The 25,895-nt window shown below is 40.7% G+C and overlaps 2 protein-coding genes across 5 annotated transcripts in view; one reads left to right on the top strand and one right to left on the bottom strand.

The window, feature by feature from the left end:
• mtor (mechanistic target of rapamycin kinase) overlaps nt 1-25,895 on the bottom strand; it is a 161,870-nt gene that overhangs the window by 83,917 nt on the left and 52,058 nt on the right. For all 4 annotated transcript variants that reach the window (XM_084070366.1, XM_084070367.1, XM_084070368.1 and 1 more), the window contains exon 28: nt 25,690-25,835. In XM_084070366.1, coding sequence (XP_083926492.1) covers nt 25,690-25,835 — 146 coding nt within the window. The remainder of the gene's footprint in view (nt 1-25,689; nt 25,836-25,895) is intronic.
• angptl7 (angiopoietin-like 7) lies at nt 10,002-14,633 on the top strand. The gene is made up of 5 exons (XM_084069833.1): nt 10,002-10,599; nt 12,367-12,467; nt 12,865-13,059; nt 13,276-13,471; nt 13,792-14,633. Exons 1-5 carry the CDS (start codon nt 10,236-10,238, stop codon nt 13,959-13,961), a joined length of 1,026 nt encoding a protein of 341 aa, XP_083925959.1. The 5' UTR covers nt 10,002-10,235; the 3' UTR covers nt 13,962-14,633.

The following is a 25,895-nucleotide window of genomic DNA, read 5'->3' as shown; positions in this document are numbered from 1 at the left end:
TTTCACATATCTACAGCAGGGTTGCCAGATCTGCTTATTATAATTTCCCCGCAAGATGGTATTTGAAAATAGCCGATCTACAAGCTCACAACGCGCCGCATCGCGGCGCGTTGTGAGCTTGTAGATCTGCTATTTTCAAATAGCTGATGTATATGTTAAAGTGCTCATGCGGCCATAGTCGCCTTCTTTTGGCCTGGTTTTCCTAGACCTGGTTGCTTGTTTCTCTCACATAATCTGGCAACGCTGATCTACAGTATGCCGTGTGACTCCAAAGTTGGGGAAAGTTTCAGTCCGATCAAAGCCCTGTTGACTTCCATCATAAAATCAATTAAAATACTTTGTGCCCTACTGGCACTGCGCAAAAGAAATGTGGTCCTGATCGGTCCAGCGGTTTGCAAGATTAGCCACAGACACACAGACAGACACGCACACAGACCCTCTTCTAGACTGCTCGGCTCCGAGGAGCCACGCCGTAATAGAAAAAGTCCTATAATAAGACCTGTGATTTTCTTTATTTGCAGTCGGTATTGTGTAAAACCCCAGTCGATCGGCAGCAATCATGAACCTGGACGCTGTAATGCAGGTTGCTCTCTGAAGGCTGATACAGATCTGCTGGAAAATGATAAACAGACATCTTCTGTTTGCAATTAAAAACAAAATGCTATCCGCCGGACTCCAGAAAAAGCTCTCATCGTCCGTCACCACTGATTTGCATCACATTGAGTCGAGCTACAGAAGAATCATCGTATCGATATCACAGCTGTAACGATCCCAACATTGAAAAAGTTCATCCGCGGTACGCGTTTTTAAGGCAGGAAGACATCGTATCCTTTATGTATGAAAGAAACAACCAGGTGCATCAGCAGGAGAATGAAGTAGCGTATTATTAGTCTTGAAGGTGCTCCCGGATCACAAGGAATGTAAACGAAAACAGAGAAAAAGACAGGGGCACTCGAGAATGTTTCGACCCAGCGCTCTTAATTAGGACCTGCCCCCACCCGTGGTCCTGACGAAGGCCGCTGGGTCTAAACGTGTTGACTTTTTAGTTCAACGAATTGCTCTAAAACCCATTCAATCCGGGAAAGCATGTCCGTCATTTTAGATGTCTTTGGGCTATTCAAAAATGGCAGATATACAAGCTCATAGCGCGGCACCGAGTGCCGCGCTATGAGCTTGCAGATCTGCTATTTTTGAAAGAAAAAGAAAAAAAACGTGAAAATGTGTGCAAATCTTTGAATATGTATACTTTTTAAAGTGAATATTTTGTAATATATTTTGTTCCAGGGACCTCCAGAAGCAAAGATTTGAGTTACCAATTTTCGCTTGAAAATATATATATTCATAGATTTGCAAAAATAGCAGATCTGCAAGCTCGTAGCATATCTGCTATTTTTGAATAGCCAACGTACAAAATAATTGTTATAGCTCAAATCTAAAATGACACAGATCCGGAATGAATGGCTTAACACATTGACTGCCTAGATCGAATTAATTCGATATTAGCAAAAAAATAATTTTTCAAAAAAAAATCTTTTTTTTTTTTTTTTTTTGACCCAAAGACCAAGGAGATATGAATTTTCGAAGATCTTTACTCTCATCCACTTCCTTGTTAACTTAAAACTTTAAAATTTTGTATCTCGGCTCCTGAGTACTTTTTTTTTTCCCATTGAAAAATCTCTGGCATGAATAACAATAGGCAGTGAAAATAATTCAGGCAGTCAATGTGTTAATAAAGGCTTTATATCACACATTTTTCTTGAGTGCCTGGGTCTTTTTCTCAGTTCTTAAGACATCATAATACCGTACGTATATTAAAGGGCAGATGATTTGAAGCACAGCGCAAGTTAACACTCAAGGAAACACGATGCCTCCATCGTGCACTGTACATCCAAAGCTCGCACCACGACACGTCTGATGGAAAGGGAGACGCTGTATTCTATGCAGAGGTTCTCGACTTCAGGTGGAAGATGTTACCCCCTTAATAAAGATTATATAAGAGGGGAAGAGGGGAGAGAAGAGCGAAAGCCTTGGAATGCACTGGCTCTCACTTTCAACCACCACCTTTCCCCCTAATTGAACCCATGAGCGCTCTGAAGCTCTGGGGGCTGGCCTCTCCGGTCACAGAGTGGCTCCATTTCCAACGTTTTTTCAAAGGGGGATTGGGTGGGGGGTGGGGGGGGACAGAGACGGCCAAGCAGTCTCTTGACGAGAAACACTGGTCATGATTTGCTACGTCAGCTTATTGCAGACTGGTGGCTACGATCAGAAAAGCTGGGCTATCTTAGAGGTTGTGTAAGTGATTTAAAAAAAAAAAAAAAGGTTTTATTGTTCAATACCTTTATGTTTATTCCAATGGCAATCAGTGCCATAGAATGTTTGTTCCGTAACAGGTGTCTCCCCATCTCTTTAGTAAACAGAAAATACATTGTCAGGTCGGGACACCAATTTTATCCGATCAGGAGAGAAAACTCATACAGGATACAGCACAAACAAGTGAAACGGCAAGTGATTAAACAGACAGAGAAGTAGACAATGTTGGAACTTGAACCCTATCAAATTAAACCTGATCTGGCATTATTTCTCCTGATCGGATAAAATTGGTATCCCGACCTGACAATGTATTTTCTGTTTACTAAAGAGCTGGAGAGACGGGGAGACCAGTTAATGAATAAAAACTCTATAGCAATGATTACTATCGGAATATACTGTAGGGTTTTACTTAACTTTTATCTTTTTTTTTTACAAGATATGATAATATCACACCACCTTTAATTTAACCACTTAAGCCCTATCTTATACTTTTATCGCACAGCAAAAATAGCTATCTACAAGCTCAAAGTGTTGTAGCACGATGCTTTTTGAGCATAGTTTGCACAGTAGATCTGCTATTTTCGTTATCAACATTTTGGCGAGAGAATGACGGTGTCTCGCAGTGGAATGTGAGGGCCTTCCATGGGGGTCGTATAAATACAGGGGACCGCCCGCCAGTGGAAGTTTATTTGGTTTTAACACCTCTAATGTCGACGTGGTTAGGAGGGAGCACTGTTTGGCAGAGCGGTGTCTGAAGAGGGGGGAGGAAAACAGAACGGCATGATGCTAAGCATTATAAAACAGTGTCCAGCTGGACCTCACGGCACCGAGCAGTGAATGACAGAGTCCAGGGCTGGAGGAAAGGCGATACCGCTGGGGACACCTTGCCGGAGACTGAGATCTGACTCACACGGTACAGTTAAGGCTATGAGAATGTCCAGGAAAGCAAATTATACGCTTTTTTCCACAAAACACTGACTCACAAACCATGACTTCAGGTTAAGAGTTATGAGCATGTCAACAGACACTGGCGACAGGCAGCGCGCCATCAATTCCGGACAGTTACTGATATTTTCGGTGAAATACCTGACCATTACAACTGTGTAATGTCTGTGTTTTGAGAATGTAGACATATTTTTGTTTTATGAAACAGACAAAAAACAAACAGAACCATACTACTGGTAATTTAACCCATTAAGACCTGGAACTGTGTCATTTTTTGATTTGAGCTAAAAAGCATTATTTTACAATTTGGCTTTTCAAAAATAGCAGATCTACAAGCTCGTAGCGCGGCACTTGGTGCCGCGCTACGAGCTTGTAGATCTGCTATTTTTGAAAAATCTTGAAAATGTGTGCAAATCTTCTGAATATATATATTTTTAAAGCGAACATTTTTAACTCAAATCTTTGCTTCTGGGGGGTCCCTGGAACAACATATTTTGATGGGGGTCTGCGGCCAAATACATATAATGTTGGGGTTCCTTGACATGAAAAAGATTGAACACCACTGATATAGAAACATACGTTTTTCAGAATACTGTTGAGATTTAGGAGACATGTAGAATCGGCTTCAGGTCTCAATGGGTTAAGCATTTTGGAGAGGTTGATTAAACTTCAAAAATACTGTCAATACTGTCCAAGTCAATACAAAAGAAAAATCGCCACACTTGTGTACCATACATGAGATATCGTGCTTTGTAGTTTATCAGTGTTTGGATGAATGTGTTATAAATCAGCCAACTATGATATCGTCACTTTATCTCCATAATTCCATCTTTTTATGTTATATTTTGGCCTTTTGGTTAAAAGGAAAACACGGACACCAGAGGACGAACTGTCTTCTAGTTTCCAATGCAGCTGTACTGCATTCATTGTATCAAAGTCAAATCTTTTGACACAATGATATGGTCCCTCAGTGGGTCATTACTCTCTGTACGATTACCATCTAGATGGTATCAAAACTATTATGGAAAGGTAAGGGAATATCCAGGAAAATGCTACATGAGGTAATGCAACTTCGACAATCATCTGAGCTGTGTGTGTTGTTGTAAATGCGGTTAAGACAAATACAATAAAACGGGTACCATTTCATCTTTAGATGAGGGCCAACTGAGGGAAACAAAAGAAACACTGAATTATGTACGAGGATACAATCACAGTGTAGAGAGAGACCTCAAAATAAGCTCAAAATACAGAAAATTCATACATTTTCAAACCCCCTCCCTCTGATGTTTGCACAGAGTTGACAAATAGGCTTATTACTCCCATATGGTTGGTAGGGAGACAGCTAATACAGAGAATTGAAAACACATGTCAACATCTCAGGAAAAAGGACAAAGCATGTGCACTGGAGACATTGCGAATGCGAAGCAGTGATCAGATTCCAAAGAGCAGCCAGTGACAAGACGCTGAGCTAGATGTCCGGGCACAAGAAGAGTGATGTACCTCCAAATGATTTCACCTTCAACTCAGTGATACGACAAATCAACAGCAGGATGGGACCTTCACACTTGTGCATATTGTGTTTTTTGGGGGGATGTGTGGGCTTAAAGGAAAGACATTTTTCATTCCTGCTCTCAATCACGTTTCCGATGAAAAGGGGTCTGAAATGTTTCCTCGCTGCTTTCCCGGACCGAGTGCAGACATATTTAGAGCCTGCCAAGCGCTTAGTGAAGAGGGGGGGGGGGGTTCTTGGTAAGGTGGGGAAGAGGTGGGGATTATGCAATGAGGTATCGAGTGAGTAAAGGTGTCAAGTTTTTGTTTTATTCAATGTCTATCTACTTGTTAACAAGGGCTGAGAAATATCTATCTAACCCTACCCTAACCACCACTCTACAACTAAAGAAAAGATAGATTGTCTGAATTATAAAAAATATATAAAAAACTGATCGCTTTGTTTGAACAATGTGATCAATGTGTTTTTGAACTAATGATTTCAGCCACATGATGTAAACATATACATGTATCTATGGTTTCTGTGGCTTTAAGAGCTACAGGTACACGGTTGCCTTTGTATTGTTTAATAAAGTCCTTGGGAAATGTAATGTTGGCAGGTTGTCAAAAGTACTTGATGCAAGCTTCAGCAGCACAACAATGTGAGTACTGTGTTTTTCAAAAAAAATATGATTTAAGCTACAAGATGTAAACAAAATAATTATTTCAAATTTGCATGGTATCTGGGGCATTGAGTTACAGGTAAATGGTTGTCTTTGTATTTCTTAATAATGTCCTTAAAACATATAACGTTGGCAGGTTGTCAGAAGTCCTTGGCCGCACTACACAGAATGATGATTTAAGCCACATGATGTAAACACATCATTTTGCTATGGTTTCTGGGGCATGGCTGTGAGAGTTACAGGTACAAGGTTGCCTTTGTATTGTGTAATAAAGTCCTTGAAAAGTATAATGTTGTCAGGTTGTTTAAATCCATAGCCACACTATACGGGCGGTATTCCAAGTGAAATGGAAGTCAGAGACAATACCAAATACGTATTTCACTGTCCCTCTTTGAGTCAGTGTGCCCATGCCACACACTACACTCACAGTGACCCTCTCGACACGTTTATAAATGATTTTACCCAAAACGTAAAATGTGCAGAATAACAAAAACAGAGCATGGGATATAATGCCGTGGGTCTTTTTTTACTTCATCCATTATGCATTAAAAGGTTGTTTTGAGCGAAGCAATTCCATATAAACCCATTAAGACCTGAAGCCGAGTCTACATGTCTCCTAAATCCCAACAGTTTTCTGAAAAACGTATGTTTCTATATCAGTGGTGCTCAAACTTTTTCATGTCAAGGACCCCCAAAATTATATGTATTTGGCCGTGGACCCCCATCTCAAAATATTGTTCCAGGGACCCCCAGAAGCAAAGATTTGAGTTAAAAAAAATCGCTTTAAAAATATATATATTTAAAGATTTGCACACATTTTCACGATTTTTCAAAAATAGCAGATCTACAAGCTCGTAGCGCGGCACTCGGTGCCGCGCTATGAGTTTGTATATCTGCTATTTTTGAATAGCCCAAAGTGTAAAATAATGCTTTTTAGCTCAAATCTAAAAATGACACAGTTCCAGGTCTTAATGGGTTAAGTCAATGTGATAAATGATTCTAATACGTCAGGAATCCACTTTGTTCCTATTCATCTATTTGCCAGGGAAGCTTGCAAATGAGAATGCGAAAATACACAGGCATCTGAGACATCTGTCACAGACATGAATGATCCAACCGCTTTATTACAGAGCTGGTCAGAGGACACACCAACAATCTCTCCTCCTAAGTGTAACATCCTATCAGTCCTAAATTCTAACACTCAAGGAGCACAAAGGCAAAAAGCCCCCAATGAGAAGACACTTCTTATACTTCTACCCACACCAAGAGAGCAGGAGCAAGGGTTGTCAATATTATTACATAATTGCTTGATCGCAGTTATTAGAGATAATCAAAATTATTTTGAATAATCGTCTGTTGAAAAGTAGTGAAAATACTTGTAGATCAACTATTTTTGAACATTTTTTAAAGTATAAAAGTAATAAATGCATAGCCTAGCCTAGTTTAGGCCATAGTACATTATTTGTTTTGATTATTGGCACCTGTCATTTCTTAGTATATTTAAGTATTTTGTCTATATGTTCCAATGTTCAATGCCAAAAACACAATTACATCATTTATCGCAATTTTTTTCCACAACAATTAATCATCAACTAAAATGTCGGAGGAGCAGGGAAAGCAAACTGCACTGCTATTCTTGCATTGGCACAGTAAGTGTCCCTAGATGGTAATATTCTATGCAAAAAGGAATCAGCAGATTACACTAATAGACAGGGCTGCAAATAGCTAGGAACAGACAGCTGTCCCTGTACAACCACCACAATAGCAGCAGGGCAGTCTGACTGGCCCTAGACAAGTGGTTACAATTGGTTTTACAACAAATGTCTTAGCTTTTTTTTTGTGAATGAAATGTCCCCCCACGGATGTGTCGACCGGGTATGGTCTAGTACAATATAAATGACACAACTGCGCTCTTGTATTTCCCTGCTCTTCTATTGAGAAATGTTGATCCTGTGGTCTGGTAGGACCACTACTGGTCGACAAGTGGTATTGCCTGAATGTCAAAATTCAATTTCTCCCCTGTGAGCATGCAAGGTGTCTTCTATTGGCTCAGTGGTAAAAATGACGGCACTTGAGCAGGGGATATACTTTGGCACACGATGAACAGCAGAAATAGCCGATTAACACGCGCACAACGTGTCTCTCCCTTGATGAGGGAATACATCGGCACTGTCACGTGGAAACCTTGTATGTCCAAAACTGTTCATTTTAAGGAAATGGACAAAATAATTCAGTCAATTTATTTAGTCACAACACAAGCCCTTGTTAATACTTTTCATTGGTTCGATATTTATAAAACCCATTGACACAATTAAACACTTTCACTTTCCAGATTCTTCAAAAGAACCTAACAACGGGTCATGGGCTTGTAGATCGGCTATTTTTGATACTTTTGTGTGACACAGTAGGGCTTTAATTTATGAAAACAAGGTTTCGGCCGACAGCCAAGACATGTAGCATCATGCTTTGACTTTCTTTGGAAAATGCCATGCAAATGGCCAGAACTCTCAATTAGACAGTTCTATCTTAACCACCTCTTCCTCCTTGTTTAAAAGTAAAAATGATGTAATTGTAACTTTTTTGCAAAACTTTTTTCTTTGGAAATAAAAGTGTTTGCAAACCAGGGTGATTATAGTTAACCTCATGAACCCTAGCATATTTATTCTGGAGTGAACTAAACATTCGGCAAAAATAGCAAATCGACAAATCGCGCGTCACCTTATGAAGTGTAGTGAGCTTGTAGATCGGCTATTTTCACAGAAGAGATTTAGTGTAGAAGGAAAAAAAAATAGTAGACCCCTGGGTGACTCCGGTCAACTAAGTATATAGTGTTTAAGTGGTAAGACTAAAACTAAAAGGGTACATTATATTTGTTAACTGAAACCGTTTTTTAATCTTATCTTTTTTAGAAAATAAAATAAAAACGAAAAATGCTAAACTAACTAAAACTAAATAGAGTTGCATGCAAAATCATATTTGTTTTAGTTTTTCCACCATCGTGTGTCAGCTAAATAAAAACGAGTCAATTCCTGAAACTAAAACTACATGCACTCAAATGAATTAAACTAAACTGAAACTGAAACACTCATTAACAATATTCATTAACAGTAATGGACATTTCAAAACTATACCGTAGTAACTCTGTTGCAAACCCATTTTCTTTGGAAATGCACGTGTTTGCAAATCCTATTTTCTTTGGAAACGAGATGCTTCTTATGTGCAAAGTAGAAATCATATCAGCTGCCAAAAACCCAGATGCTTCATTGGCACACTTATTCCACACTTAGGAGTACTTACTGACATTGCACACCTCTTCCGCATGTAAAGACACACTTTTACACCAGAAACAGACAGCCCTGAGGACGTAATGACAGCTGTCATTGACAGGCGTTAAGTCAGGTAAGGAGGTATGGAGTTAATTGCATACGTACATGCAAACCCCTGGTTTTAGCCATAAAAGTGGCAATCCTAACACACGCATTACAAGTTGTAAACAAAGCGTGTCTTCCAATAGCCTGATTTATAATTAGTTGTGCGCCAGTGTCGGGCACCAAAAATAGCAGCTCTACAAGCTCACAATGCATCGCTGTGTGACGCGGTGCGCGCTTGTAGATCGGCTATTTTTGCATTCAACATTGGCTAAAAGTATAAATCTGTCTTGTGTTTTGGACAGAACAAAGTTCAACCCAAAGCAAAGGGGATGGTTTAATGACCCAGTAACATAAAGAGCATTAAGTATGTGTCTGTATTCACTTGACTGGCCCTAAGCTGTCACACTACTTTACCTCTACCCAGAACCAATGCAAATGAAAACAGTAATGTACAGAGCCAATGCATAATGTGCTCCCACATTTGACTCCAACTAGAAATACATTTGGTTTCTTAAGTAACTTAAGGAAGCAATAATCAGAGAGGAAATTTGATTAGATTAGGTTGTTATTATTATTTTCGGACAGACAAGCCTGTTTTGTATTCTAATTCTTATTTGGCTTTTAATGTACATTTTGTTCCCTAAGTTTGTATTTTTGTTCACTAACATTGACCATGCTGTACTGCATTATGATTATTATGATGTGTTTTTGCTGGGACCCCAGGAAGAATAGTCTCCAGTACGGTGTAGACTAATGGCGATCCTTAATAAAACAATAAACAATAAACAGCACAGGTACATTTTTACACTCTCAGAGTTAAATTAAAACTCTGGTTTCGCCGTGTAGAAAAGGGTTTTGTTCAGATGGGAGCCTTTGTTTTCGTTCCTCTGCGCCTTCTGTTGCTCTTCCAGGCGCTTTGGGGAAAAGAAAAAAAAAAACACCATCGCCCTGAAACTTTCAACACCTGACAAAGAGAGTAGACACAGGGGCCGAGCCATTAGGAGCGAGCGAAAGTGAGAGAGGAGGAGGAGAGGTGGAGGGGCAGGAGAGGGAGGGGTAGGGGTGGGGTGGGGTGGAGTGGGGAAGGCCCCTCCACCCGGGAGGTTGGTGGGGGTCAGCAGCACAGTGACTGGTGTGCATCGGCAGAGAAAGGGGGAGGAACCCACGTGTAGAAAAATATTTAAGATGCACAGGCAGGGCAAGAGCTTTACAGAGAGGAGACAAGACAGAGAGAACAGCTGGTCAAAGCAGGGCTTCAAGAGCTTCTACTGACTGCGGCAGACAGATCTCCATTCTTCTTTCTGGGACCTCCAGCACAGCACGGCACAGCAGAGTACCTTCAACTGGGATCCACCACTTTTACACACAGCGAGCCACAGAACATTTCTGACGTGGTTTGCAAAGATCTAGATTTTTTTCTCTCTAGATCCCTTACAAAATGGCGAAAGTAAATTTGAGCGCATTGGCTTTAGGGATCACGCTGCTCCTGATGGTCGAGACGTGGGCACAGCAGAACCCCAAGAAGAGACTGGCGCCGCCCAAGCCGTCCAAGAATCATTGCTGCGAAGAGGTACGCTCCTTGAAGGTGCAGGTGGCCAACCTGACCAGCATTCTGGACGAGCTGAACCGCAAGCAGGAGACGGACTTGATGAACGTGGTGAGGCAAATGATGGACTTGGATAAGCAGAACCGGCAGCAGGAGGCCCGCGTCACAGAGGCCGAGAGCAAGTACTCCGAGATCAACAACCGCGTGGAGATCATGCAGCTGCAGGCGGCTCAGTCCGTGACTCAAACCTCGTCAGGTGAGCCCCCAATCGCTCGGCCGTGCAGCTGTTAATGCAGCAGGTGTTAAAACTGCAAGCTAGGTACTGCCAACAGTCAAAGCTTTACAGAAAGCAACGGTGGCAATTAGATTCCAGTGAGGAGTTTCTTTCACAGCCCTTTATGTGAAAAGGATTCAGACTAATAATACGGTAAAGTAATGACTGTAAAAACTTGACCAGTTCCACATGGCAAAACAGATCCTGCTCGCAGTCACGCTACCCCGCCTCTTTCCTTCTTTCTCGTCTGTTCGGGCATCTGCGACCAGATGCACTTTCCAGGTGTGCAGGTCCTACTGGTGGTTGCTCTGTATGCAGCATACACACAGCCACGATCCTTCACACTGTGACCTCTCAAAACCATAGGAAATTTGGCTGGAGCTTGGATAGTCTCCCGTCTTTAATGACCAGTCAGTAAAACGTGCGCTTTGACCATTTCACCTCTTCAAGAAGTGTGTAGAGGGTGACTGGAATCTATTACGAGATATTCTAATTATTTGTACGATTAATATTTATTTATGATTTATGGACACCACGAGATACTAAAACAAGTTATGAGAAGAATTCAGACGAACCGTTACATTTCACTGGAATGGGACGCGGTACCGTATTGTCGCAACTAATCTGACAAATAGGCAAACAATGTCACATGCACGACACCATACATGTATTTTAGCCATGGAAAGCTATAATCACGCTTGCACGCTTTGAATCACAGGCACCAGACGGCTGATAATATAGATTACAGTGTACAAACTTGTCTGGGATCCCTCTAAGGCAGCCAAAAGCCATAATTTGGAGCCGCAGAGCCCTGTCTGGTGGGCTGTCAATAAAGACCACCTCCACCTCAAGCCAACATCGACTCCATCAGTCATCTCGACTCAAACAAACCATTAATCAGCATCGGCTGCTGTGGAGAGGACTTAACCAGGCATGACGCAGTTTATTATTTTAATAGCCAATTAGCCTCGTCCAGGAGCCCAACTTTTATGTCACTGGCAGAAAAGATCACTGAATAGGGCTTTTTAATCCTTTAAGACCCGAGGCGATTCTTAAAAAAAATCGAAATCTCAACAGTTTTTTGAAAAAAATCTGGAAAATATTTTTTCGAGATTTTTCAAAAATAGCAGATCTACAAGCTTGTAGCACGGCACTCAGTGCCGCGCTATGAGCTTGTAGATCTGCTGTTTTTGAATAGCCCAAAGAAATCTTAAAATGAGACGCAGATGCGTCCCCAGTCTTAATGGGTTAAATTACAGAGACACTGTGCAGACAGGAAAAGCAGGGCAGGAAGAGACGTTAAGATTAGAGTGCAGGTTTCCACGGCAGACACTGTACTCTTTCACTCACACTTTTTTCCCCCCTTGTATTATGCACAGTAAAATCCTAAGTCTTATTTCATCCATATGTCATTCAGAGAGTGTACACATGTAACCAAATGGATCCAGATTTGTACACTCTCAGGGTTAAATGAGCACTGCACATTTTACAGGGAAGGTTCCATTAGTAGCCAGTGATCTCATAGCCCTCCTAATGGCATGGCCATACGATACCATGCCATAGAACCTAAACAATTTCCTTCTGTTTTGAACTCGCTGGCTTTTGAGCAGGGACACTTTCTCGTCTGTCCCCTTACTTGGATATGATACTGCAGCCTGTTACAGTGATTTAATGTTTAATGTTACTAACCGTGAAACCATACATTGTTTTTTCCATAATTGACCAGACCTCTTTCTCCCCTCCCCTCAGATGCCATGTATGACTGTGCATCCCTGTACAGCAGAAACTACAAGATCTCTGGAGAGTACAAACTGCCTAAAGACGAGTTCCTGGGGACCCCTGAGCTGGATGTGAGTCGAACCTGTAAAGCCTAATTCATATCAAAAACCTAATTTAAATTTAAATGAAAAAAAGCCTAGTTTATACCTCATCATGGGTAGAATAGATTTTCAAGTGAAAAATGCAAATGCACTGCATCGCAAGATTGTTTATTTCTGTCAGGAAACAGTCATAAGACAAAGTTTTAATAATTAGACCCATTAAGACCCGAGGAGATTCTTATAAATGTTTTCTAAATCCTAACAGTTTTTGGAAAAAAAAATATATATATTTTTTTTTCAATATTTTTCAAAAATAGCCAAAGAAATCTAAAGTGACACAGATGTGCTCCTTAATGGGTTAAGGTAGAATGTTAGGCAGAATATCAGTTCAGGAACTAAAGAACTGAATTCCTGTCACCGGTTTAAGGTGTTCTGCGACATGGAGAGCAGCGGCGGAGGCTGGACGGTGATCCAGAGGCGCAAGGTGGGCCTGACGTCATTCAACCGCGACTGGAAGCAGTACAAGAATGGCTTCGGAACCATCCGTGGGGACTTCTGGCTGGGCAATGACCACATCTTCCGTCTCACAAGACAGCCCAGCATGCTCAGGATAGAGCTGGAGGTATGTACATGTCGAACGGGGGGGCAATGAGACGCTTAAAGGCGATGAATAAATGGACTTAGTTGAAGCTGGCCATGGCTATACTATTGACACTCGCAACCTTGGTTCAAAAGCAAAACACCGTCCTTTTGATGTCAGTATTCTCACGTGCACACACTTTTAATAAACAATGAACCTGATCTCTAAATCAGCCTCTTTTTTTTCTCCCCGATGCAGGACTGGGAAGGGCAGACTCGCTTTGCGGAGTACGGCTTTTTCACCGTCAAAAACGAGCTCAACAGCTACAAGCTCCTCATCGCTAACTACAGTGGGAACGCTGGGGACTCCCTGCGTTATCACAACAACACCAACTTCAGCACCAAGGGCAAGGACAATGACAAATGCGTGGATGACTGCGCTTCGCTTCGCAAAGGTTAGGAAAATCTTTGCAAATCTTTGAATATATATTTTTTCAAGCGAACATTTGGAACTCAAGTCTTTGCTTCTGGGGGTCCCTGGAACAAAATATTTTGAGATGGGGGTCCGTCCTTGGCCAAATACATATACATTTTGGGTTCCTTGACATGAAAAAGTTTGAGAACCACTGACATAGTAACATATTTTTTTTTTTTTTTTTAACAGTTTTTAGAAGACATTCTAAAAACAGACATTTTGTAGAATCGGCCACAGGTCTTAACACTGCATGAGGACTTTACAGCGTGGCTAATAATAATATCTATCTTTGTCACACAGGTGGTTACTGGTATAACTGCTGCACCGACTCCAACCTCAACGGCGTGTTCTATCGCTACAGCCAACACACCAAGAACTCCGACGGGATCACTTGGTACGGCTGGCACGGGCCCAACTACTCCCTGAAGAAGGTGGAGATGAAGATCCGACCACAGAGTTTTCGGCCCTAAAGAGCTTCAGACATTATAGGGCCCTCCTGGATGAGAATGATCCGTGCAGCAGATAAAGAGTTGTTTTTGTTATGTTTCGGTGGTTGAATGTTGTGTGATGTGTTTTCACCGTGTTTGATTGTAAATTGTAGTTTGTTTTTCGTATATTTATCGTTGAAATATTTGTTTTTATTTTCTTAAAAGCTTACCACTATTCCATGAGGGGTAACTGGATACGTTATTCCCTCAGACATTTGTCTCAAAAGCATTAAGGTGTCGATCATAAAGCCGGCGTCATGCATTGAAAATAGACGATCTACAAGCACACGACGCGCCACGGCGTGACGCGTTGTGAGCTTGTAGATCGGCTGTTGCCGGTGTTCGACACGGTGCATAACTAAGTATAAAACAGGCATAACACAAGCAGACTTCAAGCTATAGTGAGGTTATTACAAGTAATAGACAGGTGTGCACGATTCAAGGCAACAAAATCACAAAACATCTTATCAGTGTTGTGAATTACTGGAATGGAACTAACCACCCAAACAATTTCCTAGGAATTACACCACAGGTTTCATTTGTAAAAACCTACTGTTGTCTATGGAAATGTGTAATTTGTAAAATGTAAAATGTGTACAGCTCTATAATTGTGTTTTATGGGATATAAAATAAACTTGTATTTTTAAGAAAACACACCATTGTACGTGTTTTTTATTTTTTCCGTATTTGGAACCTTAATGCCACCTTTGAACATACCCTTTTGGGGGAGCTTGACATCCAATGAGAATTGCTCCTGCATTCAATATCACACACCGATCCCACGTTTAACCGTAAGTCATTTGACCTCTGACACTTGGGTGATCTCCTAGCTTCCCGGGTCAAAGGTCTCCGGGCAAATAATGACATTGCAGGATATAAGACCACACACACAATTCTAACAACTGCCATCCAGTTAAATAGACGTGAACCCAGCCTTTTACTATTTGTAAACAATAGCGGCAAGAGAAAAACGGTGCTTGTCTGAGGGGAGGCTAGTTGTGTCTAACGAATTAGGACATTCCAACGGTTGAATGCCTAAAGACAGAAAGGCTGCGCCGCCTACATTAGCTCAAACAAAGCCATAAATTCAGACTTTAACGAGGTGCTGAACTGAGGAAGAACAAGGTTCCAGATAAAGACTGACATGTATTCATACCTCTTACAAGAAATCTCAATAAGAATGGCATTCTGTCGAGTCTAATTTGACAGTGACAAATGACCGGGTCATTGTGTTCTTATAGGAGCAAAACCCATCCACACAAACCCGTGGCCCCCGGAAGACCCAAGCCCAACTCAATCAGTTGTGGACAAAAGCCTGAGCTTCTCTCAGTGGTGGAAGAAGTATACTTAAACGTACAAAACTACTAGCATCAAAATATACTTGGAGTACCATAGTAAAAGAGCTAAAACGTATCAGAATTGTTAGATTTATGCCTCTGTCTGAGGCGTAGTGGAGTAGAGGTTTAAAGTATCAAAAAATGGAAATAATAGGGAGACCACCTCCAACCACTGCCGATGTACTAGTTACATTGTATTAATGTACTCAACCACCCAGGTTGGCAGTGGTGTAAAGTAACTAAGTACATGTACTCAAGTACTATTCTTAAGTACAATGTTGAGGTATTTTTTACTTTAATGCAGTACTTCCAATTTTCAATACTTTTACTTCTACTCCACTACATCTCAGAGGCAAATATTATACTTTTACTCCACTACAAATATTTGAAAACTTTAGTTACTAGTTACATTGTAGATTTTGATTATCATTACAAAACATACATTAACCACTTCAGCCCTATATATACATTTCGGCCATTTGAAAATAGCAGATCTACAAGCTCACAATGCATTGTGAGCTTGTAGATCTGCTACTTTCTACTTTTGGTACTTTAAGTACATTTTGATACCGATACTTTTGTACTTTTACTGAAGTAAATGTTGAATTCCGGACTTTTACTTGTAACAGAGTATGTCTACATTGCAGTATTGATACTTTTACTTCAGTAAAAAAAATGTAGTTCTACTTTTGGTACTTTAAGTACATTTTGATACCAATACTATTGTACTTTTACTCAAGTCAATTTTTAATTTCAGACTTTTCCTTGTAACAGAGTATTTGTGTTAAAATGCGAGTACTTCTTCCACCGCTGCAGGTTGGTTAAAACAACATCCTATTCATTGAAATAAGTTCCGGACTGCAGCTTTACCTCTAAAGTCTACAAATAGATGGATGGATGAATGGTTAAATATGACAATGAGGTTCATCATTAGGGGTATTATTATTTCCACAGTGGTGACTTGGCACAGCATTTGGGGTCTGCAGAGTGAGTCCAGTACAGCTTAGTGGTCCTTCAGAGGGATTCTAATGCTTCATGTCAAACTGTATCAAAGAACCTCTGCCAAAAGCTGAAGCTATTTTTATCAAGACCAACCAATATGCCATCAAATAGATATCCAATCATTTATAAAAGGCTTACGGTAAGTAATAGGAACCGTGAATTATCTTAACCCATTGAGACCTGAAGCCGATTCTACATGTCTCCTAAATCCCAACAGTTTTCTGAAAAACGTATGTTTCTATATCAGTGGTGCTCAATCTTTTTCATGTCAAGGACCCCCAAAATGATATGTATTTGGCCGCGGGCCCCCATCAAAATATTTTGTTCCAGGGACCCCCAGAAGCAAAGATTTGAGTTAAAAATGTTCGCTTTAAAAATATATATATTTCAAAGATTTGCACACATTTTCACGATTTTTCAAAAATAGCAGATCTACAAGCTCATAGCGCGGCACTCGGTGCCGCGCTATGAGCTTGTATATCTGCTATTTTTGAATAGCCCAAAGTGTAAAATAATGCTTTTTAGCTCAAATCTAAAAATGTCACAGTTCCAGGTCTAAATGGGTTAAATAAAAGCCATTTAGTGTAGGAAAAGAAAATCCAGATTGCGGAACCCCGAATCGAACCTTAAGAATGTTTAAGAAAAACAGTGATGTAAAGAACAAAGAATAGATGTAGAGAAGTTAGGAAATTCGCCTAAAAAACATGTTTTAAATGTGGGTCAGAACAACAACAAGGTTGAAATATGGTTGCACTTAATACAACTTCAAACTGAACACTTCACACTGCAAACTCCTGAGTTAACTCTCAGTGTTAAATGAACACTCAGGATTTTGCAGACAGTTTTTTTTCCATCACTAACGTTGTAATATTGCACCAATGCTGTTGTTAACAGTAAAATCCTCTGTGTCCATTCATCCATTTGTAAACTCTGAGAGCGTGTACACATGTATACGGTTACTGGTTCCATTTGTACACCATCAGTGGTAAGTTAGCACTGAGGATTTTAGTGTGTAAACACTTGGCTAGTAGTAGCTCAAGGTATTGCCCATGAATCACTCATTTTGATGCTCATTCATTCACCACTCATGCCCCGTGAATGATAAGAATTCTGATAAAAAAAGACATCTGCTTAAGATGAAAGAGGTCACGTGGAGTGGATTTATATATAAACAATTTATATGCATTTATCCTCCCTTGTAGGAGGTTCAGTGGATCTAAATATCCCATCACACAGCCTGCTTTTCTTACACTTTGTATTCCTGAGGTGATTTTTTTATGACAAATACCTATATCTTAACCCATTGAGACCTGAAGCCGATTCTACATGTCTCCTAAATCTCAACAGTTTTCTGAAAAACGTATGTTTCTATATCAGTGGTGCTCAATCTTTTTCATGTCAAGGACCCCCAAAATTATATGTATTTGGCCGCGGACCCCCATCAAAATATTTTGTTCCAGGGACCCCCCCAGAAGCAAATATTTGAGTTAAAAATGTTCGCTTAAAAACAATATATATTCAAAGCTTTGCACACATTTTCACGATTTTTCAAAAATAGCAGATCTACAAGCTCATAGCGCGGCACTCGGTGCCGCGCTATGAGCTTGTATATCTGCTATTTTTGAATAGCCAAAGTGTAAAATAATGCTTTTTAGCTCAAATCTAAAAATGACACAGTTCCAGGTCTTAATGTGTTAAGTTAGAATTGTGCTTTACAATAAAAATATCCATCATTCTCTATCATTTTCTTCGATGTTTAATCAAGTTAAACGGGTATCACTACTGTGTTAACTAACTACAGATGCAATCTAATATCCAAACAAAATGATCAGATTAATACTCATTGCTGTCAGGCGGAAACATTGTATGTCCAAAACCATTCCTTTTTGTCTCCGCCAGGAGACTATGTTTTCACTTTCCGTCCCCCCCCCTCGGCCAAGCTAACATTGGTCAAGCCTCACGTGACACGTGACAATACGTTGAAAGAGTGTGCTCTGATTGGCTAGTGAGACGCATGACGTATAGCGGCCTATAAATAGATGTGTCACTTTGAAAGAGTCTGTGTCTCTTTCAAAGTAAGGTAAGACAGGAAAAATCACGAAATGGCTGAGAAATGGCGGAGCAATACATTATCTAGACACACTGGTGTCATCACAATACGTAATATAAATAGCTTAGACAGGATTAATCAAGAACAGTACATTCCAGTACAAACTGATATCACAGTTGATGACAGATGATAGCACGGTTCTGCTGGCGGAGACTTGTGCTCCGAGGAGCACATTTTCTAGTTTATTATTATTTTACAACGATTTTACAAAACAAGACAGGGTCTAATAACGGCGCGGCGTCCATGTGGCTCTCGGATGTCACGTCGATTACGTCATATCGCTGTGATGTCATACTGACTTCCAAATATGGAGTTATTTGCTTCTCCACTGACTTCCAGTGATAAATAATCAGGGATTTTACCACCTTAGCCTAGTGGCAGTGAGCACAAGTAATGACCAGTCAGTCCAGTGGTTTGTAAGATTACCCACGGACACCGACGGAGACACAGACCCTCTTCGAGACGGCTCAGCCCCTGGGAGCCGGGCCTCAAAATAACAAGAACAACGTATTCACATTTTCAAATTAAGCTAATCTAAATCGCTTTGTGTTGAACTAGCATAGGGAACCAGCTCTCTCCTGCCTTTACCTAGACTTTCACTATACCCTGCAAACGTGTAATAGAAAGTCCTCTTTATCGGTAGCAGACTTAACCCATTACTGCCTGGAACACATCTGTGTCACTTAAGATTTCTTTGGCTATTCAAAAATAGCAGATATACAAGCTCATAGCGCGGCACCGAGTGCCGCGCTATGAGCTTGTAGATCTGCTATTTTTGAAAAATCGCGAAAAAATATTTTTATGATTTTTTTTCAAAAAACTGTTAGGATTTAGAAAACATTTTTAGAATTGCCTCAGGTCTTAAAGGGTTAAAACAGTCTATAAGAGGCCAGCCCCTGCACTGCACAGGACTGGTAGTCCATTTGAGAAGGATGCACCGCTGCCGAAGACGTCTGTCTGCAGACTCTTTACATCTGAGCATACCAGACTTTATTTGAAATTCCATTTTCATGGTGCCCAGCACATTATGGCTGTGTATTTACAATAAACAGATGTTCCGGAGGCAATGACACCGAGTCCCAGGCCAGCCCATCAGTCTGAACGGAGATGGAGACATCAGCATTATGGTTATAGGAAAACACTTTCACCTTTTTTTTCCACCAACCGTGTCTCCATATATCAGTCCTCACTAATGTAAGGTACACTTTCTGTCTATTTGCTCTGTGTCTAAGAGGCGGGCTGTGGGCAGTGGGGGAAAAAGTATTCAAATATTTTACTTGAGTAAAAGTACAGAAGTATTGGCATCAAAGTGTACTTAAAGTACCAAAAGTAAAAGTACTAAAATGTTTGAAAATAGCAGATCTACAAGCTCACAACGCGTCGCATCGCGACGCGTTGTGAGCTTGTAGATCGGCTATTTTCAAATAGCCTAGGTATAAAATATAGGGCTGAAGTGGTTAATGTATGTTTTATAATGTAGTAATTTATATCTGCAAAGTAACTAGTAACTAAAATGTTCAAATAATTGTAGTGGAGTAAAAGTACAATATTTGCCTCTGAGATGTAGTGGAGTAAAAGTAAAAGTATTGGAAATTGGAAATACTCAAGTAAAGTAAAAGTACCTCAAAATTGTACTTAAGTACAGTACTTGAGTAAATGTACTTAGTTACTTTACACCACTGGCTGTGGGTAGGTCAAAGGTTTACCTTTCGATGACTACGTCTGAAGGATTTCAAAACGTTTTGTTGTGTCTGTCTGTCCATTTGTCCCGAAAGTAATCTCACAAATGTGATAATGCAACAATTGTGTCTACTATTGTAGCATGCTAACAATCAAGGGAGAGAAAGGCTGTAAGTGAATTCAGCCTTTTCAATAAAAGGGTCTATATAACTACTGAGCCAGGCAGATGCATGTTCCTATCATTAAAATCAAACAGAAATCCTTCTGGTTCAAACTAGTGATATAAATCAAACAGACATCCAACCCTTCCTTGGTGGGACAGGACACACATCAAGTGGCTTGATCAATGGCTCTCCTCTGTTCTATGGAGTTATAGGGAAAAGTTGACCCAAATGAAGGCCCTGGGTTATTCACACCACCCTTAGAGCTGCTTAATGACCTCAAATAGTGGAAAAGTTTAGTCGAGCATATCCGCCATTTGCAACAAGGTGGAAATGAAGCGTGACGTGCCAGTCCATACAACTCAATGTAGTGCAGTTGTATTTTTAGTACACTGAGCAGACCAATGATCTAGACATCTCAGCGTAATTATTTTAGGGTGAATACTACTTTATTTGTACCCCGTCGTATGACAGTGTCTCTCGCCGAAAATAGCCGACAAGCTCACAACACTTTGCATCGCAATGGATTGTGAGCTTGTAGATAGGCTATTATTCGCGATGACACCGCCGTACAACGTATAAATCAGGCTTAATGTTTTTTTGTAGCTCAAGACAACATCAGCTACCACCAAGACAACTATACTTCTGTCCACACGGTAAAATCATAAGTGTTAATTTAACTGTGAGAGGGTAAAATGGATCTGTAAATGGCAAGGCTTTAGGGGTAAGAATACAGTCTAGCGCCAAGCTAAATCATTTGGTTTGACTTAATCGCAAGTCCCTCATACGTCTCATTCATAAGGTGTACCCCGACATGTGAACCAGGAAGTAGCACCGAAATCTGAACCAGGAGTAGCATCAAAGTCTGCTTTCTGCTAGGACAGCGAGAAAGGAAAAAAAAACAGAAGAATGTGCATTTCCATCTCGCTTACTGTCAAAGGGCCTTACTCAGATTGCAAACCCCTGATATTCAATATGTACGGGGGGGAGACTATGAAGAGAACAGGCTCTGAAACGACGCCGAGTTCACCTGCGAGCAGCATGAGTCAGTAACGCTGAAGTAGCAGTGACGGCGCTTAGTGTGCTCCCGATTCATCCGCGGAAGGAGGGCGAGAGCGGGTTTTTTGCGTAGCGCTTTCTCCTGTGCATGATGCTAGATCTTTTTATGGGAAATCCTGAAGAGGTGAGAACCAGATGGAGGGATCGAAAAACGCCGCGGCACTGCCTCCCATCATTCATCATCATCAAGGCCCCCTGAGAAATTGAAAACAGACCCCCGGAGAAACACTATTCCAGACGCTCCACGGAGATGAAAAGGAGGCGCTCTTCCAATTAGATGCCTGGAAAACAGATTTCTTCATACGAGGGCCCGACGAAGTGGGAGCGCAGAGGTGAGAAGAGGCGATGGAAAAGATGATTGTGGATATCGTCGCTGTGTCGGGCAGAAACCATGTATCTCCATAGTTCATCTTTTCATGTTTTTTTTTCTCCTTTCATAAATGTACTTAACCCATTAAGACCGGGACCGCATCTGTGCGTCATTTTAAGATTTCTTTGGCTATTCAAAAATAGCAGATATACAAGCTTCTGGGGGTCCCTGGAACAAAACATTTTGAGATGGGGGTCGGCGGCCAAATACATTTAATTTCCTTGACATGAAAAAGTTTGAGAACCACTGATATTATAGCAACATAAGTTTTTTCAAAAAAACTGTTAGGATTCAGAAGACATTTGCAGAATCCCCCAGAGGCAAAGATTTGAGTAAAAAAAATATCACTTTAAAAATTATATATTCAAAGATTTGCAAACATTTTCAAAAATAACAAAATCGCAAAAATAGCAGATCGGCACTCGGTGCCGCACTATGAGCTTGTAGATCTGCTATTTTTGAATAGCCAAAGAAATTGGAAATGACACAGATGCGTTCCCGGTCTTAAAGGGTTATTGGAATTTTATTTAATCTTATTTCAAATGACTTTGTTGTATGACTACGTTTCGTGGTGCAAAAGTAGCAAAGATTGCTGATCAAGCTGGTGTGAGCAGATCTGCTAGACCTGCTATTTTCACTGCTTTTGAAAAAGTTTGAAGTGAAATGTCTGCCTTTGCCCAGCGGCCCAAAACAGAGACACCAGGTGGGGTTAAATCTGTCTGTGGGGTTTTCTAAACATCAACCAACGATAAGAATTAACAAGAGCTTGTGACTAAATAACTACACTGGAGCCATTTGAACGCAGGTTGTTTTTGAGTGGTGCCAACCACTCCTATATCTGACTTTGTCCGTCCGTATGTATGTATGTCCAATAAACAAACATTGATGAGGGTGTGATTTTTTTCCATTTCCAGGGGAAAAAATCACACCCTGTGTGAAGAGAGTGGTGCCTTTGATGAGCCCCGTATTGATGTTGTCATCAATGTTTGTTTATTGGACGGACATACATACATACGGACACACGGACAAAGTCAGATATACTGTAGGAGTGGTTGGCACCACTCAAAAAATGGAATTTGGACATACAGGGTTTCCACCCGACAGGGACGATATGAAAGTGTTAGGGGAGGAGGAGGAGGAGGATGTGTGTAGACAAGCACTTCTTCATCTATTTCTGTAATAAAAAATGGAATTTCTGAGAGTGGTCATCCAATGGTCCCTTCTAAGTGAAGGATCGCTATACACTATGCACCCGCCAACCTCAATATTTACCAAGCATGTGCAGACTAAAGAAAATGAACGGAGGATCAGGTAATTCATCAATTATCTGTAGAGAATTATAAAGATGCTGATCAATCTCCGTTACTAGCAGGGGGTCTGAGGCAGAAAGGCAATATTCCTTACTGTCAAGACTTGCTCATTGAGCTTTTGATCAAGATTAAGACCCGTGTCAGTTTAACCCATTAAGACCCGAGGCGATTGTTTAAAATGTTTTCTAAATCCTAACAGTTTTTTGGAGAAAAAAAAATCGAAAACATTTTTTTTCAAGATTTTTCAAAAATAGCAGATCTACAAGCTCATAGCGCGGCACTCGGTGCCGCGCTATGAGCTTGTATATCTGCTATTTTTGAATAGCAAAATAAATCGAAAGTGACACAGATGCGTTCCAGGTCTTAATGGGTTAAAAAGAAATGTTTAGGCTGCAAATGGCTTGGTATTATGCAATTTGCACTTGCGGTTGAATGCAGAACGGTTTTGACAGGTGGTAGTTCATAGTTACTTCCATAACAATGGGAGTAATTGAGCCACATGGCTCATTGCTAACCTTGACCTTTGTCCACCAAATTGCACCACCTGTCAGATACTGAGCTAACCCTAACAAATGAAGCCTCGGGGCCTTGTGTTGTGAAACTATGATGATACAGTGCCTCATTACAATGGTTTCCAGGCTCCACTAGTAATGTGACATAACTGCCATTTTCGGTGAATAGTATTTATTATCAAATGAAAATGACTCAATGGTGTTAAAGTACAATCTCAAGTTTTAGTTAGATTTGAGTTTAACAGATACTGTACACTTGGTTAGCAGCTCAGCATGTATGTATGTATGTATGTATGTATGTATGTATGTATGTATGTATGTATGTATGTATGTATGTATGTATGTATGTATGTATGTGTGTGTGTGTGTGTGTGTGTATGTGTGTGTGTGTGTGTGTGTGTGTGTGTGTGTGTGTGTGTGTGTGTGTGTGTGTGTGTGTGTGTGTGTGTGTGTGTGTGTGTGTGTGTGTGTGTGTGTGTGTGTGTGCATGCATGCGAAAGTAACTGAGGTACTCAAAAAGCAGATGTAATGTGAAGTTTTGAAAGTTAAATATGCTATATTGCTTGGTAGCTCCTGCAGTAACAGTTATATGAGCTAACCCCTGCTAATCCTGAGTTACAGCGTGCCCTAGAAGCCATAAGGGTATTATTTTTACACATCAAAAATATAGAAGACGCTCTGTGAACTGTACATTGCCTACATCCAAACTATAAAAGAAAATCATATTTCACCTCACCTATTCAGTGGTATAGTTATTCCATGTTAAATGATTGAAACCAAACATTCCACGCACAGTCTGTATTGAGTGATGATCTGACAAGTCACACAAAAGGAGATCATTTTTCATAACCCATGCTATACTCTTTGAGACGCTAGCTGTGTAAACTATTCAGTGACGATTAGTTATTCTGTCCAACATCATTAAGCCATACGACATTCATTCATTCCTTGGTTTCCATGCATTAAGTTGTGCGTGTCTAAATACACTTTGGATATTGAGGGGATTTAACAGAGAATAGAGGACAATTAATATAAAATAGATAGAATGATGTCACAGCAACACAGTCACGTAGCCTGCACTCTGTCAATATTTACACTCGGTCGATGATGTGAGTGACATGCCTGCTTTGAACAACTCAATGTCTGGCATTTGTCTTTCAGAGCCACGTGCCACATTCCACCAATACAGACACCAGCGAGCCGCAGGAAATGGCCCTCTAGAACTTCAGGTTTTCAACTTAGAAGAATGCTTGAGCATATGAGCTCAGCCACAAACAATCAGCCGTCAGCTGCCCATTTACTGCTCCGTGAATATTTACAGTATCCACTAGACAAACAGCTCTTAACTAGAGACTGGTGAGAATCAAACAGCCTTCGTTGCTGAAACTGGGAGTAAACACTTTGTTTATTTAATAAATAACTGCATTGCAGAACCAATTCAATGTCTTTGGGGCAGTCCTTCGAATTGTCATGTCACCAGATGTGCGTATATATGGGTAAGTACTGTAGTAGTGATGCGCGGGCCGACCCGTAGCCCGCACTGGTCAAGATTTAAGACGAAATTATCACGGGGCAGGCGGAGCGGGTCAACACATGGGAAAAAAACAAAAGAAAAATCATTCTCTCTCCCCTATTTTGTCTCTTATGAAAAAAGAACCTGACCCGCGCATCACTAGTAAGCAGTCTTTTCACTAATATTTCACATTATTCACATTATGTGAAATATACATCACATTATTATACTATTTAGTATTGGCAATGGCTGTGCTTATTTTTAGGACAGTGGTTTTCAACTTTTTTTGTGGATCAGGGCCCAGACAAAATTTTTAACCCATTAAGACCGGGAACGCATCTGTGTCATTTTACGATTACTTTGGCTAGTCAAAAATAGCAGATATACAAGCTCATAGCGCGGCACCGAGTGCCGCGCTATGAGCTTGTATATCTGCTATTTTTGAAAAATCTTGAAAACATTTTTTTTTTTTTTTTTTTTTTTTAAACTGTTGGGATTTAGAAAACATTTTTAAGAATCGCCTCAGGTCTTAATGGGTTAAAAGCGGGCAGCGTACATTTTCAGAGCATTTTCAGGCAACCTGTGTGCCCCCGGCCCACATGGTTGCGATCCGCGGCTTTAGGAAAACGCCGTGCTGCTTTGGGAGAGCGTCTTACCTGATGAGAGACTCCAGGATCTGAGGAGAGGGACCCTTCTGGAACTCCAGCTCCTTGTAGTGCAGAGCCTTGGCGTAGGCGCGGCACTTGGCTGCCCTCTCGCCCAGCAGCACGATGCCGTTATCGTCTCTCAGAGGCAGAGGACCCTGACGGAGAAAAACACAATATTTACACAACAACAAAAGCACACCGCTGCTGTTTGCGTT

Source organism: Gymnoscopelus microlampas (assembly GCF_963454915.1).
Source record: "Gymnoscopelus microlampas genome assembly, chromosome: 10".
Lineage (NCBI taxonomy): Eukaryota > Metazoa > Chordata > Actinopteri > Myctophiformes > Myctophidae > Gymnoscopelus > Gymnoscopelus microlampas.
The sequence above is the reverse complement of the archived record's forward strand: the minus strand, read 5'-3'. Positions and strand labels throughout refer to the sequence as shown.